The 19,781-nt window shown below is 42.9% G+C and overlaps 1 protein-coding gene and 1 long non-coding RNA gene across 11 annotated transcripts in view; one reads left to right on the top strand and one right to left on the bottom strand.

The window, feature by feature from the left end:
• Window positions 1-14,036, top strand: part of GALNTL6 (polypeptide N-acetylgalactosaminyltransferase like 6) — a 504,553-nt gene extending 490,517 nt beyond the window's left edge. For all 5 annotated transcript variants that reach the window (XM_081021716.1, XM_081021719.1, XM_081021718.1 and 2 more), the window contains exons 12-13: window positions 257-406; window positions 13,114-14,036. In XM_081021716.1, coding sequence (XP_080877842.1) covers window positions 257-406; window positions 13,114-13,284 — 321 coding nt within the window. In that variant the 3' untranslated portion in view covers window positions 13,285-14,036. The remainder of the gene's footprint in view (window positions 1-256; window positions 407-13,113) is intronic.
• LOC308485770 overlaps window positions 1-19,781 on the bottom strand; it is a 111,841-nt gene that overhangs the window by 53,704 nt on the left and 38,356 nt on the right. For 4 of the 6 annotated variants that reach the window (XR_013990745.1, XR_013990746.1, XR_013990747.1 and 1 more), the window contains exons 3-4: window positions 7,495-7,608; window positions 6,442-6,611 (exon numbers count right to left, since the gene is read on the bottom strand). This is a non-coding gene — a long non-coding RNA (uncharacterized lncRNA). Of the gene's footprint in view, window positions 1-6,441; window positions 6,612-7,494; window positions 7,612-9,215; window positions 9,334-19,781 lie in introns of all 6 variants that reach the window. The other 2 variants (XR_013990743.1, XR_013990744.1) reach the window with 2 other exon arrangements.

Below are 19,781 nucleotides of genomic sequence, written 5' to 3'. Positions count from 1 at the left end.
TTTCTTTTCTTTTTAATTATTGCGATTCCTTGCCAAAAACCTAGCCATTACTCCTTAGGGTTGCTCTGGGCTGTTATTAATTATTACACTGAAGCCAAATACCTTTGGTTTAATGGTTGGTTGGAGTCTACTGTCTAGTTATGCACAAGTAAAGCCAAGCCAGAAGTTTCCTACTATCCTACTATCCGATCTCCCAGTCCAATGCCAAGTTAGAACACAGTGTCACTTGAATGCTTCCCCCCACCTCGCCCCTTAGCTCTTCACCTTTGGTTGGAGAGAAGACATCCGTCCAGGAGAACCTCTTCACACCAGAAAATTCTGCTTTGATGCCGTTTCGCACAGCAGCCCCGTCACACTTTATGACTGCCATGGTATGAAGGGAAACCAGCACTGGAGCTACAGGAAGGTCAGTATTGCTTTGGATTGTTTCAAAGTCTTTCAGCTACTGGGTTTTGGGCAGGGGTGGCCAGCTGTGAGGGGTGGTGCTGTGAACCTGGCCTCCTGGTACCACTGATGCTGCTTACAGGGCAGTGTGTGGTGAGCAGTGGTGGGCCTACATTTTTGGGGCCATGAAGCCTTTTTGCAACCAGCAATGACATCTGGGTAACCACAGTTACCTTCTTCAGTGGGGTTGTTTATAGCAACCTTTACAACATCTGTACTACAGACTTTAAAACATTGGGATTGTTGAAACACATAAAACAAAACAAAAAAATCAATTTGAGATGTGCGACTCAAAATGTGTCTACTAAATCCATTTTTTTTAAAAAAGGAATGTGGACTCCCTGGAATTGGGGCCCCCTAAGCTTCATTAGTTTCATAGTAGATCGGACCCTGGTGGTTAGGGCAGCAGTGGCACAAGCGAAGTGGTCAGATTCCAGTAGTTCAGCCACACCTCTCTGCCCTCACCACCGCCCTGCCCTCACACCGTTCGCTCTGTGTCCCACTGCTGTGATACTGGTACCCGGAAGTCAGAGTTACAAATACTCCCCATCCTCGCTGGCCGCTCCTGGTTTTGGGTAACAGAGACTGCAGTGTTTGTTCCATGAGAATAATTCATTTTACACACTGCCTTGGTTCAGTTCAAAACAAAAAACACTTGAAATGTGAAATAGCACTGTTTCTTGAAGGTCTGCCATTATATAGGTCAAAGTTAACATTAATATGGATTTCACCCAGCACAAAATGAAGAGCACATCCCCTGAAAGATGCTTTGCCATTTTGGCACATCAAGACATGTGAGTCATTTTAACAAAGGCAGCCCTGAAAATGTTTTTATTCCATGTGACAGGCACAAGAAAAGCTCCTAATGAATTAAATACAATATAATCTTTCTTTACTTTAAAGATTGCAATTGGCAGATGTACAAAATGCTGGAAAGAGCAGCCCTGTATAGCTAATGAAACAAAATGGTTTACAATTCAAGGGTCATCGGTCTAGGATGCCAACTGCATTTCGAACCATTTTAAATAGCACTAGAAGCAGGTTGGCTGTGACAGAAATCATGCATGACTTTTTCTTCTTCACATTTTAGTAGTTACCATAACAATGCTTTGGAGTGACATGATTGATTGCTTTTGAAATGGGTACCAAGGAAGTGACCTTGTTTAACCTTCTCAGTGCAGGCCTTGGTGGAACTGCATGAGATGGCTGTTATTCTGGTGCTCTGTTTCACCTATCCATCACCATCCCCACAGCACAACTTCCTTGGCATTCACTATCTTCAAATTACTAAAACTGCAATCATATGCACCCCATTGGACACAGTGGGGCTTGCATTGCATGGATATGACACACTCCTTCATACACAGTGCCTTCATGTAAAGACTTCTGAAGGGGCTTAACAGAGTTCTGCCCCCAACCCCGTACACTGGTGTTTCCTCCTCCTATGCCCCCTGACATGTGCACACAAGCTCAGACATTCACGGCCCTCTGAACCATTACAGAGCATGGAAGGTCTGTGTCACCTTCCTTATCCCTCCCACCCTGCCTAGCCCTCCTTATTGTCATACAGGGACAGAGCCCTGGATGTGGATAGATGAGCACATGGTATCACTAGGCACAGGTGCTTCTTTTATTGCCTTGGAACAGGACAGCCCTTTATTGAGCTGTACAGGAATCCTTTGTACATGGGTGCTGTTTCTTCAATGGGGCTGGATCATATCCAAAGCTGTACAGAAACAAAAGCTATTTTGGCCTTCATCACCCTAATATTTTCTAGTTTACCAAAGCATTCATGAATTTGGAAATAGATTAAAGGCAGACCTACGCTACACACTTCAGGCTTGTTGAGAGTCATTATCTCCTTCCAGGGAGCCAAGAGAACAATAGATAATGTGTGTTGTGGGTGGGTGGCAGCAAGGAAATTTGAGCCAAAATTATCAGCACTTCACCAGACTATGGCAGTTAAAGTGGGTGTAAGACTATTACCGTATTTTTCGTCCCATAGGACGCACCTAGTTTTTTGGGGGGGAAATAAAGGAAAAATTTTTTTCCTTTATTTCCCCCCCAAAAGCAGGTCGGGGAAACCGAACCAGGTTGAGGAACAGCAGGATGGCGGCGCTGCGCCTCCCTGCTGTCCCCCGAGCTTGTGGGGCTGGCCGGTGTCTGCCCGGCACGAGGGGCGCTCTGCTTCAGGGCGCCCGGCGCTCCGGGAAGCAAGCTCCTATCTGCAGCCTAGACATCCCTGTGGGACCTCCCGCAGGGCTGCCTAGGCTGCGGATGTCTTCCTGAAGCCTGGAGAGCGAGAGGGGTCGGTGCGCACTGACCCCTCTCGCTCTCCAAGCTTCAGCGAAAGCCTGCATTCGCCCCATAGGACGCACCCAGATTTCTCCTTCATTTTTGGAGGGGAAAAAGTGCGTCCTATAGGGCGAAAAATACGGTATATGCTAGATGAAGGGATAGGATAACCAATGAGGAAGTTTAGTCATCAGGAGAGCAGGCAGAGAGGTTTAGAATCAGTGCAGAGAGATGGGGAATTCCCAGAGGAGGGAAACAACAGATGGCGACTCTGCCAGGGTTTATATTGTCTGAAACTGTGGGAGGGAATATCTTGAGGGGGTTTTTTGTCTGCAAATGTGTATCCATGAAAACTTTTGTGTGGGTTATGTGGAGGGGACTCTATTGCCATTCAACCCATGACTTTGGTTGATCAATTTCGTTTAGTATTACACTTTAGCCAGAGAAGGATCAGACTTTGTAGGGTGAATTGAATTCTCATTCCTAGTAGAGGTGCCATTTGAAAGGCGTGTGCTGGATCTTCAAATTATACGAGATGGCACAACGCCCTCAAAGTCAGAGGAGAAAGCTCCATTTATGTCAGATAAGGATCTGACTTTGTACAACTGCAGCCTCTTGCTCAAACACCAAAGTCAATTTATTTCCTGGCTTGCCCAAGCTGCTGAAAAGAAGCTTGATGTCTTGAAACACTTCATTGGTGCCTAATGTACCAGGGGTGTGTGGGTATGGGGCAGCACAGAGCAGGCACAATTCTTGCATTGTCCTCTGTTCCTGGCCCATCGTATTTTTAATCTGGACCTCGGTGGATGATCACAGTGAAATAACAGCCCCTTAAACAACCATGTGACATATGCCATTGTCCTGTCTGCTGATTTATTTTTACTACTTGTGGGAATCAGGCAGTACATGGGAGTTTCTTGTTCCAAGGCAAAATCTATATTTCTGAGTGAGAAATTCTTCAAAAAGCATTTTTATAAAGGAAGTGCTGGCCAAGCTGGAGCTATATAACACTGATCTGGTAGCCATCAGTCCTCTCAAACAATATAGTGAGGCAAACACTTATGGTTGGCTATAAATTGCTCAGACAAGGAGCCACAACCATTGTAAAAATAATGCCTAAATCAATTAAGTTTATCTTTGGTCTAAGATGTATCTGCTTTCTGCTCACCTCAGTCCTTTTTTTAAAAAAAACTTTTACATACTATAAGTTAATTAATGATAATGTGTCATATTTATACAGAACTTTCTTAGCATCCATAAAATTCTCAGCAAACAACCCTTTCAGGTAGGTCATTATTTTCTGCATGCTACAGACAAACCTGAGAGGTAATTGCTACTTGAAACCAATATTGTGGCCTTGAGTATGTGCTTGGGCTGAGAGATGAGCTGGGAATGTTTACTACAGAGACAATGTGCAGCTACTTATGTACACACAAAAGCCAGCTGTGTACAAGCAGATCCACATACAGAAGCAAAAGGTGCTGTAGAATGCTGTCCTGCAGGTGTAAGTTTAGAGATGGAGATTCTGTGCCTAAGAAAAGATGCTGATCACTATACTTGAAAGACAGATTGCTTATGAGCAACACTTTCCCTTATGAATGCTTAGTCATATGTGTAGATTCTATTTATTCATTCATTCATTCATTCATTCATTCATTTCATTTTTTATCATCCCCATTCTCCAAAGGTCTAGTCACTACATCATGGGACTCTTTCTACAGACTTCCCCATTTCACATTATACACAGCATAGCCTCTACCTATGTAGCCATTCACCCGGGAGCTCCAACAATGCATGCAGTGCTGATTCCACAACCGACACATTTGAATATCAATTAAATAACATGGTATTCAAAATGTATTTGGATAAATTTGTAATCTATTCTGCTAAAGGTCCTGAAATCGCTGTATTGAACCTGAAATGTACAATAAAAATGAGACTCTTATTACATTCAGTGCTCAAAGAGGAACCTACTGTAATACTGGGGAAAGTATGTGAGTCACAGAGTTGCACACACTCCGTAAGAATGGGAAACAAAGGCTTACACACCAATACCCTTAGTTCAGAGAGTCGTGTCAGCTTTTCTACATCAAGATGCATCGCCAGCGAAAAATCGCAATCTGGCGATATACTGCAATGTTGAAATGGAGGGAGGAACAAGCTGCGTTGTCCAGGAGCTGAGGCCAATGCAGCCTGTTGCTCCCACCAGGTGAAGGCAGCCAGGCGGTAGCCAAGCGGACAGAGCCTGTCAGCTCCATTTGCAAGGCTGCCTCCTCCCCAGCATCAGGCAACCTCTGCACTGCTCCGGAAGGCGCTGGGTGCAAGTCACCCCATTGATGCCTTGCAGAATGGGACTGCCTGATGCTGCTGGCGAGCGCTGGGCCTGGCATCAGGCAACCTCTTCACTGCCTGGCTGCCTTCGCCTGGGAGGCTGGGCTCCATCTTTCCTCCTGGGGTGAACGACTACCCTGGGGGGAAAGTTGTAGCCCTCCCTCCCTGGCGATGGCAGTACCCTCCCTGGAGAAAGAGGTAGCCCCACCTCACCCCCCGTGCCAAGGCAGCAATGCTTGAGGCAAGCACATGCATGTCTGACGTAACCTGCCCACCCCCTGTGCCAAAGCGGCTGCCTTTTTTCTTCTGTTGACTACCATCACCTGGCTGCCTTCACCTGGGAGAGCAGGCCACGTCTTTCCTCCCAGAGTAGTTGTTCAGCCCAGGAGGAAAGGCAGAGCCCACTCTCCCTGGCTAGGGAGTGCTACGTCCACACCCCTCAGCGGAGAGGTCTAAGGAAGCCCCCACCCCATCTCCGGCTTGTGCAAGCAGGAGGCAAAGTGGGAGATCCATTAGAGAAGAATCAGGGCTCCCTCAGCTGTGGAGCAGGAGCACTTTAATGGAGCCCACACCCCACTGCTGGCTCATGTGACCCACTGGCAGGTCAGGGGTCCTTGGCTGAAGCAAGGGCAGCCTCGCGCTCCTCAGCCAAGTAGTTTATAGAAGCGGAGGGAGGAACAAGCTGCCTTGCCGATGCAGTTTGTTTCTCCCTCTGCGTCGGTATGAGGGCAGAGCGGGATGGCAGTTTCACTCAGCGGGATATCGCTGGTGAAACCGCCACCACTCTGCCTCCAGATTGTCTCTCCCTCGGCACCCGCTGGGTGCTGGTGGTAGAGAGACTCAGGAGTGGCGGCGGTTTCACCCACAATATACGTACCACCGAGTGAAGCCGCCATTGCGGTCTGCCCCTCGTACCAGTCCTGGGCGATATATCGCCCAGGCCTAGTGGTGACAAGGGAAAGGGGCTTTTCAGTAGTGGTGCCCCAGAGAGAATCTCCTGGCACCCACTATGGCATCACACACCAAGCAAAACCTTTTCTATATATAGCATGGCATTTGACTGCTGCTTTTTGGGCTGAAGTCAGTTTTAAAGATTAACTATGTAGTGATCATGTCAGCGGAGGTTTAGGAGAACTGTAGTATGTTTAACTGATGTGTTCACTGGTACAGAATATTTTACATTTTGCACTTTACGAGTTTCGCATTGCAATGTGTCGTTTTTATATTTTACCTTGCCTTGAGGTGACTCATCTAAGGTGATTAATAAAGCTAATAAATTAATCATTATCATTATCACTGTTCCAAATCACTGGATTTATTCATTAATCACGTATTTAGATTTTTTAAATACAAACTAAATTTAGATCCTACCTGATGTCTTTGGAAGAGTTTGCAGTTCAAATGTTATTCTTTTCAGACATGATCTGTTTACATCATTCTAGTTAATGACACCAGTCATCCCACACAGCAGGCTGTGTGCACATGAAGATCTTCATACAGCTGCTCATCAGAGATGAACAATGTTCTCAGTCTTGCCAATCCTAATAACCCCTTGAGAGAGAGGCAGAAGCTACATTAGATTCAGTCCTTGCACTACCCCCAAACACATCCTCAGTGCCCTCAAATCTTACCACACCAAATATATTTTAGGATTATGTGCAGAACCAGTGAAGCAAGGATCACTGAACACGCAGCCTTGGATTTTTATCTCACAACTGGGGCCTATGCCAAGAGGCTGAGACATATGTCTTTAATATGATTTTCCATAGGATGGCCCATGACATATTTCGTATCTAATGTAGTTCTGCTTTGAATGCAGCAACAAGTTGTGGGAGAGACGTAAGAGTTGGAATTCAGGCATTCATTCATTTATTGGGGCTATTGGACTTTATGCTACTCCTGAGAGAGCTGCAGAGGCGACATCTACTAGTAATTCAGACCTGGCACAAAAGACTCTTAAACTGCAATCCCATCAAGCATTGTCCTCCATCTTTATCCCCATTAAATCAAGCTCTTTGGTAACAAATGGAGAAGGAAGCATAGCAGCAGGGCCTGGTGGATCGCACCTTGACTTTGCTGCTGAAAAGCTCACAGTGTGAATATCAGTTCTAATGGTGTGTTTTATCATGTGGACATTTGGTCTTATTGGGCCTATGCTGAGACTACCAACTCATTTCACAGAAATGACTGCAGCCGTCAGACAATAATGACTCTCATTGACTACTGACCTTGGCCATAGTTAAAGCAATGACCTAGAAGCAAGGAAAGGAACCTTGTCTCATTACCAATTACCTGAACTGCCCAGGCCTGCCTGCAAGTCCATTATCTTATGGAAAGGGTGTCACTCTGAAATAATATGCCTTCACTGCAAAAAGAAAGGGGAGAAAGAGTTTTTTGCCCTTCCCAGAAGTAACTGAAACTTACCAAGAGGAAATGTTTGCAGTCTCTTCTTGGTTTTCATTCCCCAAGTGCATTGGCTGCAGTGTGCCGCTCATCTTAATGGGCCTGGTTCTGCTTCTGATAAAGTCAGCCGAACTTCTGCTAACAAGTGGAGATAGACTGTCAAAAGCAAGCATCTTGTAACGGCCTGGATTTATTTTAAAATAATCTCCTGGGGAAAAAAGCACTCACTAGTATAAAACACACACACATAGCTTCCTTTTTTGTTCAGATTATTAATGACTGAGAATGGCTATTTCAAAAGTCTGTTGGTGATACTAGTTTAAACACATGGATTTTTTTTTTAAAAAAGAAAAGAATGTAAGAAGACCCTCCTGTATCAGGGCAACAGCCTACCTAGTCCAGCATCTTGCTCCCACAGTGACTAACCAACTGCCCATGGGAAGCCTAAAATGTTGCCATAGATCAGGCAGAGGCAAACTCGGCCCTCCAGATGTTTTGGGACTACAACTCCCATCATCCCTGACCTGTTAGCTAGGGATGATGGGAGTTGTAGTCCCAAAACATCTGGAGGGCCGAGTTTGCCTATGCCTGTCATAGAACCTCGCTTCCAAGGTGTTCCTTGTCAAGATGCCAGCCAGCCTTTCCCTCCAAGAAAAGCATTCCCAAATTAGTAAGTGGAAACAAATGAGTGGGCTTAATAAAAGCTTTTCAACCTTGGGTATAGTCCAGGATGGGTTGAGGGCCACAGACAGTAAATCAGGAACCAGTAAATGGGAATCAGGCAAAAAAGTAATCTAATTCAGAGGTCAAGCCAGAAGATAAGTTCTGATGCTTAGCTTGTACTATCAGCCCTAACAGCAATACCAGAAACACAACACATGCTAGAGCTCAAAGCACCACTGAGACAGGAAGTCCTCTTATACTTCTTCCTGCTCAGAAGGAGCCAAGGCTAGCCTGGGCTGAATCCATTCTAAAGATTCTTCTCTGAGAAGCTGTAGTGACATATCTTGCCACATAGGACAGTGGTCCTCAGTTCCTGTCACAGTTACAATGGCTGCCAACTGGGCTCATCAGAATACTGGGGAAGGGCAGTGATGCCAATAGCAACAGGCCCTTGAGAATGCCACCCCTGACATGAGTCTGATGGACCATATTTTTTTTAATGTCTGTTTTAGAGGAAACAAGAGAATGAGCTGGAAATGGGGGTATCACACCTTCTGTGACTACAGTAGTGGCTTAAGCATATGGCGTTCAAAAAGTGAACACAGACCACTGGGTACCAAAATGTATGGGGATAAGCCCTACTAGAAAAGTTAACCAACCATCTCAAATTAGCACAGGGACAAGCTAACCCCAGTGTGATTCCCCTTTATCACATACAAAGCACAACACAACAGTGACCTATCCCCACCAACAACATACAAATCAACACGGCTAACCTGACCCAACAACCCAACCCCAACAGCACAATGTAACCACCTGAACACAATCAATCAAGCTTTGGACCCCTAACATCTCGCAATGTCTACACACACACACACACACGGCCTATCAACATGATGCTGACACAAACCCCTAAACTAACACTATGCAACAGAATTAAAGAACCCCATCCATCTTCCTCACTCTCTCCCCTCTCTTTCCCCCCAATTGTACTATTCTTTGCTTATTCGTCTGTTTTGTAACACAATAAAGTATTTTTAAAACTAATTTTTAAAAAACAAAATTGTATGCACAATTACCATAATTCTTAATTTGAGGAATGGTGATTAGAACAATGCCAACATAAGGACATGAGATCTTGCTGGATCAGGCTAGGATCCTGTTCTCACAGTGGCAAACCAGATACCTATAGGAAACCTGAAAAAGGGAACTTCATAAGAAAAACAAGAAAATTCTCAGAATACATTGGGAAGAAAAGTTTTTAAATGCACAAGCAATTCTTAATAAATAGGGCATGGTTTACTGGACAGGATTCAGGATAACACCCCAACGGATCAGGGTTCCTGTCCCCAGTGGATCCTTGACTCACATCCTCTTCTTTGTTTACTTGCTGTCATCCTTGTGCTTTCCAAACTAGTTTAGAAATCAAATAAATGATGCATAATGGGCAAATCTAAACCTTGTTTAGGACATGTAGAGTCAGTTGCATGATTTCTGTGAAGTTAATTGGGTGTTCTGTGAAGAATGCAACACTGCTTAATTTCCTCAGCATAAAAACAGTGGGGTTGAGCATCTTATGTAAGACAACATGGAAAAGACTGCTCTTTAGTAATTTATTGCAGAACAGCAAAATAAATCCCCAGTCCACAGCAACAGGTCTTTGATGACCAATGCAACAAATATTGGAGCTGGTGGCTCACTAGGTCAAAAATCACAAACAGAATGTTCATACCTGCTTCTTTTTGTAGCAGGGATTTTGATTTCATTGCCTGCTGCTTCACCTTTCCCCCCTTGCTGGTAGTCAGAGTCACTCCGGTTTGGGCGCTTGAACAGAAGCCCCTTTGCTACCCTCTGCCAAATTAGAATCACTGCTTTTGCCGGGCTTTGGGGGGTGGAGATACAGTCCTTTTGAGCTCTCTTCCCATTGGGGCTGCTTCACAGCGCAGGAGAAAAGAAATTAGTTCCCTTTGTTTTGCACTGCAATAGTGAAGCGATGGCTGAGAGCCCCAATAAGAGGTTTCAAAATGAAGCTACTTGCCCTGATAGCCTGGGCTACTTTGCAGATCCCGTGACGCTAGCCTACGGACACAGCTTCTGCCAAGATTACATCTCTAGATGCTGGAACAATAATCAAAATGAGGCAAAATGAGAAGGTGGAAGTGGAAAATAGTAGCTATCAAACTAAACCGTGCATCTGAAAACCCACCTTGCACTAAGTCAGACGAATGGTCCATCTAGCTGAGCATTTTCTACACTGATTGGCAGCATCTCTCTCTGATTTCAGACCATTCTAGCCCTTCCTGGAGATGCGAAGGACTGAACATGGGACCTTTTGTATGAAAAGCAGGTGCTCTACCACTGCACTACTTCCCTTCCACGGTGGTGTTGGTGAATGATTCGGACAACCAATTGCCACAGAAGTGGTGCAGGAGTAAAGCCAACCAGCTCAGTGATCTTTTTTTTAAAAAAATAATATTTATTAGTAGTTTCAGAATTATAGAAAATAATGAAAAAATAAAAACAGCACAATAATACCTAAAAAAGAGATAGAGAAAAACAGTACAACAATACAACAATACAACAGTACAGCAAAAAAAAAAAAATACAAAGAAAAAAGGAAAACAAAAAAGGGGGGGGGGAAACACAAATCCCAAATTACATATCTATAACTTCCATTTGCTTGTTTCATTGACCTCCTCACACCTCCCTTCTTGCATTCTAGTTCAATTAGTTATTTCAGCAATTTCTTTCCATCTTTCTCAATTTTTGTTACAAAATTTATCTTAACAATTTAACCTAATAATTAGTTCAACAAATCCTTTCCATCTTTCCCCATATTCTATTATTCAAATTACCTTAGTTTATTTAACCTTATCTTACCCTAAAATACCTTAAAGCTTAAATCTTCGTTTTCAAATATACGTAACTCCTGATATCATTTCTGCTAGAGTCATATAGTTTCATTCCAACATTTTCCCTAATATTCATTAATTTTAAGCTAGTTCCCTAAATAGAAAGTTTTTATTTATAATTTTTTTCCAATCTTCATCCCACGTCTCTTCTTCCTGGTCTCGGATCGTGTCAGTCCTTACTGTCTATTCCATCTAGTCCATCAACCTGGAAGCCTTATGTCCGAGGCCCTTAAGTCTCTTCCATTTCCCTTCTGCAGTTCTTCTTCTTCTTGTTTATACTTGCCCTTTTCCTTGTCTTTTGTTGGTCTCTTTCTTAATTTCTTTCCTTTCTCATTGAGGAGTAGGTCTCTGGGGAATTCCAACCCAAAATTGTCTCCATCTCTCTTCATCAAACCCACCCATTCCCCACAGACCCATTCCCCACAATCATCACTATAGTCCAAAAAGTATTTAAAAGCATGTTTCCAGGTCTCTCCAAAGTTAGGAACCTCCTCAGCTCCAAACTCCCCCTGGCCCACTCCAACTTCAATCTTCAATGACAGCGGCTTATGCTCCTGTAGGGCCTCGGGTCTCTCCATTTGTATTATTTGAGGTGCTACTGCATCCTCCTCCATTATCTCCTGCACTTGCCCAGTCAGTACAGGTTCATGAGTTGGTTCCTGAATAATTTCTGTATCAATGTTCCCTGTTTGTCCACAGTTATTAATCACAACAGTCATCAAATCCATTTTCTCATTCATCAAACCCATCTTCTCATGCATCTGTTCCAGCAAGGCACTTGTCTTGCATAGAGCAAGCACCCAATCTTCCTCCCAGCTCATCTTTAGTCAAGGTCAGAAGAGACTGGTCCCACGATCTTAATCTCACAGCTATTGAGTCCTCAAGTATACTGCAGCAACAATTTAACAAGCTCCCTCTAGAGGAGACAATTTCTATTTGTATCCTTTTTTTTTTTTTAAGGCAACTCCAACAAAGGAAAATTACTTTCATTTTTCAGATATTTTCCAGATATTTTGTTTCTTTAGAATGCAAAAGGCAACATTGGAATCAGTTTGTTTCTCTTCTTTAGCTATCTGTCAAAGTATTCCATTCACAGTCAATGGACCTCTCCAACAGTTTCTGTCTCTGACACCCCGTTCCCAGGTTAGAGACGGTGGAAACTTATCCTTCTTCACTCCCTCTCCTGCTAGGGTTGAACAAAGTCCCCCCCCCCTTTTCTCCTGCTTCCAAGGGGGTTTCAGTAATTCTAAATGAAGGAAATTTAGGCTTTTTTAGCAGCTTTCCAGGCTTTAGCTTACAAAGTTTTTGCTTTAGTCTATATACAAAAAGCGGAAGGCGGACTTCCTGTTTTGAGCCTTCCCGCTTCGATGCCAAATTGAGATATTTCTTAATCCAAATTTTCCGTTTCTACTCACGGGTACTTGTTTTAAATCCAATTGTCCACAGGAAAAAGTCAGCGCTCTCCGGCAATGGCTGTGCGGCTTCACTCCGTGAAAATAGCAATCAGTTCGCAGCACCGCGCCACTCACCCCACTTCGCTCCGGCGCCCCAAAATGGGGTTCCCGGTGAGTGGGGGGGCGCTCCTGGTGCCCTGCCGAACCCCACGCTCCCAGGCTTCTTCCACCTGGGATTTCTAGCGGGTCCCCACCTTCGCCGCGGTGGGAAGACCCAATTTCCACGGAGCCCGTTCCTTCGGTTGGAGGAACTCCGCCATTCACCGATGGCGCTGACCCGGAAGTCAGTGATCAGGCATGTTGGCACAGAGTTGCAGTTGTGGGAAATGAGGGAGCAGATCCTCTGCAAGTCATCCAGGCTTGTCTTTAATATCAGTGCCTTCATTCATAACTGTTAAATATTTTACTCTAGACAGCCACCTACGTACAATACGCTGGAAATAGTCTGGAAGCATTCTACACCATCGCTCTGTTTTATTCTGGGCAGAAGAGCTGTCCAAATCCTAAAGAAGCTTGGCTTGACTTTTATAAAACCTCTGTTCCCCAAAACATGGCCATTTTTAATCAGCTGGCATTTGCTTCTTAATGCGTTTTTGTTCTCATCCCCACAGGACAAAACTTTGTTCCATCCGGTGAGCAGCAGCTGCATTGATTGCAATCCGGCAGAGAAGAAGATTTTCATGAACAGATGTGATCCTTTATCTGAAACTCAACAGTGGATTTTTGAGCATATTAATATGACTGTTTTAGAGAAATTTAACAGCAAAAAAACCAGCTCTTAGGGAGAAAAAAACAGAGTGTTCTGTACAGATTGCAAACAAGATTTTGGCCAGCATCTGGGTCAAAGGAGTCAGAAATTAAGTTTCCTAGTGCCAGGAAATCTGTTCTGAAGATTAAGTAAATGCCAGGGCAGAAGCCAACGAGCTGTCATTGCGGGTGGACAATATCTGAAGAACTTGGCTGAGAACCTCACCAGCTGCTGCTGGAGGCCTCCTGGTTGACAATTTCCCTTGCTGGTCAAGGGAAAACTTTATTTTAAAAAAATGTTTCCAAACACTCCATGTTAATAAAGTTAAACAGAGTTTTAGAGTTTCTCAGGTCAAACCCTACTATAGTGAGTAGCTATGAATAGTTGCTGTTACTTATGGGGGATATTATGGAGTGCATGAGTGCTATGTGGGAATCTTGAGATGCCACCAGTAGAGAAGTAGAAACATCGATGGATACTGTCAGTGTCTCAGAACTGTAAAACAAGACGGATGTTCTAGCGCCATTCCTTTCCCTTGGTGGAAGTCAGGTTTAAGAGGGTTATTTAAATAAGGTGTTATAACAGATAATGTTAAGAACCTCCCTATTACATTCCTTTCACTGTTGAAATGGGAATGGCTGAAAAGCAATGTAAGAGTAATTTTAGAGTTGCATTTTGAATGAAGCATGAAAATGACTGTAAGGTGTCAAATGACCATTTCTCTTCTGCAGCTGAAGAAAGAATAATTTCCATCACAGCAATTAAATAAAATTTCCATCCATTTTACATGGTGTTGCTGAACAATCATCTGCAATCATTCATACTTATCAAGTCACCATTGATGGGATGAGCCAAAAGTGACCACATCCTCCTTCATCTTTAAAAAGTAGATATGTTATTTATAATAGCAACACAATGGAAGGTTTTCAGAAAGGATTTCTGCTTGGAACACTGCATTTCTTTCCTGGCACTTTTTATTAAAAGATGCATAAGTGGATTTAGATCAATACAATCACCAAGAGAAGAAGCATAATGAGTCTGACAAGGCAGGTTTGTGGCCAAATACACTCCCTGGAGCTAAAGGTTGTCGGATTCTACCAGTATTAACTCAGTGCTGCAGGAATGGCTATAGAAGGCTATAGGCAGTTGTGGAGTTTCTATTAAAATAGTTGGCCATTATGTAGAATAGCAGCTGAAACTGCTGGCAACTGCCAGCTGTTTCAGTTAATGCCATTGCAGGCCCTTAACTAAATCTACCGTATCATGTTATGCAGCTTTTCTGTAGCTGCACACTGTGAACATCCTAAGATGTCCAATCTTTTGGGGGGAACCGCTTAAGGCAACCTGCTTTTGAGAACCAAATTTCACAATCAGAAGAATCAGATGCTGCGCTCATTGCGGGACACCAGTGCAGCCCACAGGTGGGGATCATTATGCTTCAATGTTTCCCCATACAGTGGTACCTCGGGTTACATACGCTTCAGGTTACAGACTCCACTAACCCAGAAATAGTGCTTCAGGTTAAGAACTTTGCTTCAAGATGAGAACAGAAATTGTGCTCCGGCGGCGCAGCGGCAGCGGGAGGCCCCATTAGCTAATGTGGTGCTTCAGGTTAAGAACAGTTTCAGGTTAAGAACAGACCTCCAGAACGAATTAAGTACTTAACCCGAGGTACCACTGTATATATATTTTTAAATATAACTACCTGTGTAAAGTTAACATGTGAGAACAACTGACACCTAAACTTGATGTTATTGTCCGCCCCGCCCCCCCCATTTGTGGGGAGAACTTTATATGGGTGAGCATTCATATATGCAATGTCAAATGATACTGAAGAGTTACATCACATGATTTTGCTGATTGTGCGCCCTGGCTCTTGGCTGGCAAATATGGGTGAGCATTCAAATCTGCAAACTGGATACGGAGAAGTTACGCCATGTAGTTTTGTCTATTGTGGGTGCACGTTTTCTTTATGTATGATGTTAACAAGAGATGCTACCTTTGGTGCTTATATAGAAAGTATGGATTATAGCACAGTAAATGCACATTGGAAGCTGCCACCTTAAGATTCAGGCAAAATGAAAAGCTGGAAGTGAAAAATGGTAGTTATCAAACCAAACTGTGCATCTGAAAAGTAATTTCAGCTTTCAGTTACTCCAATTCAAGTCAGAATTGTCTTGTTCTTTGTTTCAAATCTTCACATAAAGCCTTCATATTTTATCATGTGAGAAAAAGCAGCTTAAAATTTGTTTTGCTATACCATTCTCCTTCCTTGACAGAGATGAAGGAGCAGACAACTTTCAGGTTCCTAATATTAAGAGGAGGGCAGCCATCTTTCAGTTGTACTTAAATTCCAAAACTGAATGTTGAAGGAACCAAGGATGCAGATATTTCAGTTTTCATGATTTGACGTAAGTGGAGTAAAATACCACTTTCATTTATATCATGTGTCAAATTTGTTCTAAACATCTATTTATGTTCCTTAGTTTGGCGATGTATTAAGGTGGAATGTTTGTTCCTTAGTCATCTACATGTATGGCAATGGCTTTATCTGTAGAGCAGCAGTGCTGGTCAAATTTATGCATGCAGTGTAGAATGGATGAATTTCCAGATTGCAGGGATTGGTACATGCAAGCCCATCTGTTCACAATGCTTGCCTTCTTCCTTCTCTACCCCTAGCCGCTAATCTGATTCATCTGCCATCAACAGGACATACAGTTTTGTACACTATGATTCCAACCCACACAGAAAAGGTTTGCAATAGCTAGATTCTGCTTGTGGCAAATGAATTGGACAACTACTTTTCTGTGAGCAGGAGGTGACCAGGGAGAAGGCATAGATTCTAGGTCGCCAGGACATGCTAAGTGGGCCTATGTTATCTATAGCATTCAGATGCATATGCTAGAATATCAAAATGTCCCATGATTATTTCATATAGCTCTATTTCAAATCGTCATGAGATATATTTATCAAGTCAGGGAGCAATCCTGCATGCAGGGTGCTTAAGTGACTGGGAGTGAAGCAGGATTGTGTGCAATATTGATAAACCCTGCATAAATCTTAACCAATTGTGACATTAAATTGCGGTAAGCCTTACTGAAGGACATCAAAAGAGAACCAGTTTTTCAAAGCAACATAGAAACCCCCAACAGTGAAAACTCCCAACAGTGAATAGAAATAACTCAAACAGTGGCTATAGATTCAGGTAGGTAGCCATGTTGGTCTGACACAGTCAAAATAAATAAATAAAATTTTAAAAATTGTCCAGTAGCACCTTAGAAACCAACTAAGTTTGTTCTGGGTATGGTAGCCGTGTTGGTCTGACACAGGCGAAATAAAAAAAAAAATTGTCCAGTACAAAAATTACCCAAAACAAACTTAGTTGATCTCTAAGGTGCTAGTGGCTATAGAGATATTTCTGAAAGTTGTTTTGACACTGATAGAATCAAAAAGTTGAAAAGGGCCTTGCAGGTCATCTAGTCAAATACCTGGCTTGATGCAGTAATTCTCCTTCTCAAAGATAAATTGCAATGAAAGTAAAACATGCACACCCAGTATCAGACAGTACAAACTAAGCTGAAAGATAGTACAAACTAGGCAGAGTTTAGGTGGGGGGGGGGATCAAAGCCATAAAAAAAAGAAATATGTCATCTGAAATACTAATGAACTGTTGTACTTGGAAACAAAATATGCGTAATCGCTCATCTGTATTCACTTTACAATAATTGAGTTTAACCACTGCACACACTGGCACACAGCACAAATCCACCACAGTGTTTGGCTTGCTTTAGGGCTACTGAGGTCAGTGGGCTTCAGTGATCTTAGCATGAGCCATGTTGGACCACAGCCACTCTTCTGAATTCTGCAAAGGATAATTTTCCGTAGAACATTGTCTCTGCCATTTTTTAATGACAAATGCTGGATACTGCTACCATTAATGGTGTCCTGGTACTGACGCACCATTATAACATTTATTTCATGTATTTCTATCGGCTCCTCAAATGTGCTTTGTCATGTCAACATGATGTGTGGCATCCAACCTGATTATTGTTGAAGTCCTAAGGTAACCCAAATGCAGCCCCTTAGCAGCCCAAACTTGAAGCTGTGAACCACTTAAGAAATGGAAATTTCATTTTGTTGCAAAGACCCCAACCTGAAAACAAAATAAAAAAAGGACTAGAAGTATTTTCAGTTAGGCAATATTAGCAGCTCTTTCATCTGTGCAAGTTATTGACACAGCAAAGGTAGCTATCTCGCTCCACAGGTCATGACATGGTAACAAGGTCTCCATTCTTATTAGTGAAGATTTGATTGTAGAAAAGCTGTAGTGTGTTAAAACACACTCTGTTCAGCACTGATATCAAGTGTCATGCTTGGATGCCTGAATAGTGAATTGCAATTCACACATCAATGCTCCGAGTATAGATGAAACGCTCTTGAAGAAATAAGTGTTTACTCTTCAGAATTGTTCTTGGGGATAAAAATGGCTTCTCTTAAAATAGATAGGGACTGATAAAATTGCCATTGATTTCTCTGACAAGTTGACACCTTAACAACGGTTGTATACTAGCTCAGTTAAATGAATATGGTGTTATTAGTCTATTATACAGTGGACAGATATCCCTTGCAATAAGCACCAACCAGGTTGCTTTGAATTTACTGGCAGTCTTATCATCAGCACCTGAGGTCTAATAAACAGGAGAAATAATGCACACCTGTTTACTGTGAGTAGCCAGGTTTAGGGGACAACCTGTCACAGAGCACGGTGGGGTATGCAGTTCTTTTGCTTGCACACTTCATGATGTCCCCCTTAAGTACCTATTTAAGGAGAAATGAGAAATTTCTGCTGGCACAGTAACCCTGCTGTATCTGTAGAGTAATGTAGGCCCAACAAGCAATAAGAGGTACGAAAACCTTGCTTGCCTAGTGGCTGCCCAAGTATGTTTTACTTCTGCTTGTACAATAAGCACAACACCTGGATAGAATCATAGAGTTGGAAGGGACCTTGAGGATCATCTAGTCCAACCCCCTGCAATGCAGGAATACGCAGCTGTCCCATATTGGGAACAACCTGCTATCTTGGCATTATCAGCACCACGTTCTAACCAACTGAGCTATCCAGGCCCATACCCATCAAGAAAGAATCACAAATGCTTCATACTGGGGGACATTCTCCTCTCGTCCAAGTTAGGCTAAAGTGTTTGAACATTACACAGTATAATCCCATTCACTCTGTGGGGAGTAAAGCCATGTGAAGTCCAATTACTCTGGCTTAACTGGGTGGCAAACGGAACTGTCAAAAAGGTGGACTATATTAATAAGGGTGATAGCAGAAACTGCCAATAGTGATGTTGGGTAATATCCACACCATACATGTAAAAGCATATGACTCCCCACCCACACAAATAAGAATAATCCTGGGAACTGTGGTTTACCCATCACAGCTACGATTTTCAACACCCGTAACCAACTACAGTTCTCAGGATTCTTTGGGAAAGCCACGTGCTTTAAATGTATGGCTTGGGTGTGTTTACCAAGAAATTTATGACTGCTGGTTTCTACGGTAGGCTCATCATGTACACCAAGCATTAGTTCTATGAAGTCTTCCCAAGGAAGAACATCAGTGCTCTTCTGTGTGTGGAATATGTCTTCTGCTTATTGAAGGGCTGCTTTTACATCTCACACTTGAGTACTGCATGAGAAAAGTGATCCTAAATCCAAAGACCAACCTATTGTCCAAAAAGAAGCTTGAGAACTACTATGGGACCCCCCCCCCCCCGGTGATTGTATTGCATGAATTACCATGCCAAGGTCAAAAACAAGCATTTATGGAACACTAGCAGCCATTTTCTTTTCCATGAATCATGGCTATATGGTTGCTTCCAGACAACCTGTTTAATTAGTGTTCAGCCTGATTTGTTTGTGGAGAGATTGGAGGATATTGGCTATTTAATTAGCATTCATCCTGATTTGTTTGTGGGGAGGCTAGATGGTGCTGCATCAAAGCAAGTGTTGTGCCCCACTTTTCAGTGCATTTTCATGTCACTTTGGTTATCAGGAAAATGCCTGATCTTTTAAGGAAGTGGATTTGTTTCACGAGAGCTTCAAACTGCACAGCCTGAATTTGTTGGGATGGGACTGAATCCCACCCCAAAATAGGGAGTCTGGAAGCTTCTCGTGGCACTTTGGATACAGCCATGTTTCTACATAAGTAATGGCTGTAATCACTTAATGTTCCTAAATCTCACTAACATCCAAAGATTAAGGCTGCAATGCTACAGTATAATAATAATAATAGTAATAATAATTTATATGCCCTACCCTGGAAGAAAGTCCCATTGATGCTGTAGATATGCATAGGATTGTGCAGACAAGCACATAGACTGGGATACAAACAGCTACGTTAAATGCACCCAAACTAATTCAAATGCCCAATGGGATTTTTGAACCTTTATTCTGAATATGAGCCCCTGTGCACATCACAAATTGCTTTTGAAATCTTCATTTCAAAAGAGGTTTTCCATGCAGCTT

The sequence above is a fragment of the Podarcis pityusensis genome, assembly GCF_964106645.2.
Source record: "Podarcis pityusensis genome assembly, chromosome: 9".
NCBI classification, from domain to species: Eukaryota; Metazoa; Chordata; class Lepidosauria; order Squamata; family Lacertidae; genus Podarcis; species Podarcis pityusensis.
This window is presented reverse-complemented; position numbering and strand designations above follow the sequence as displayed.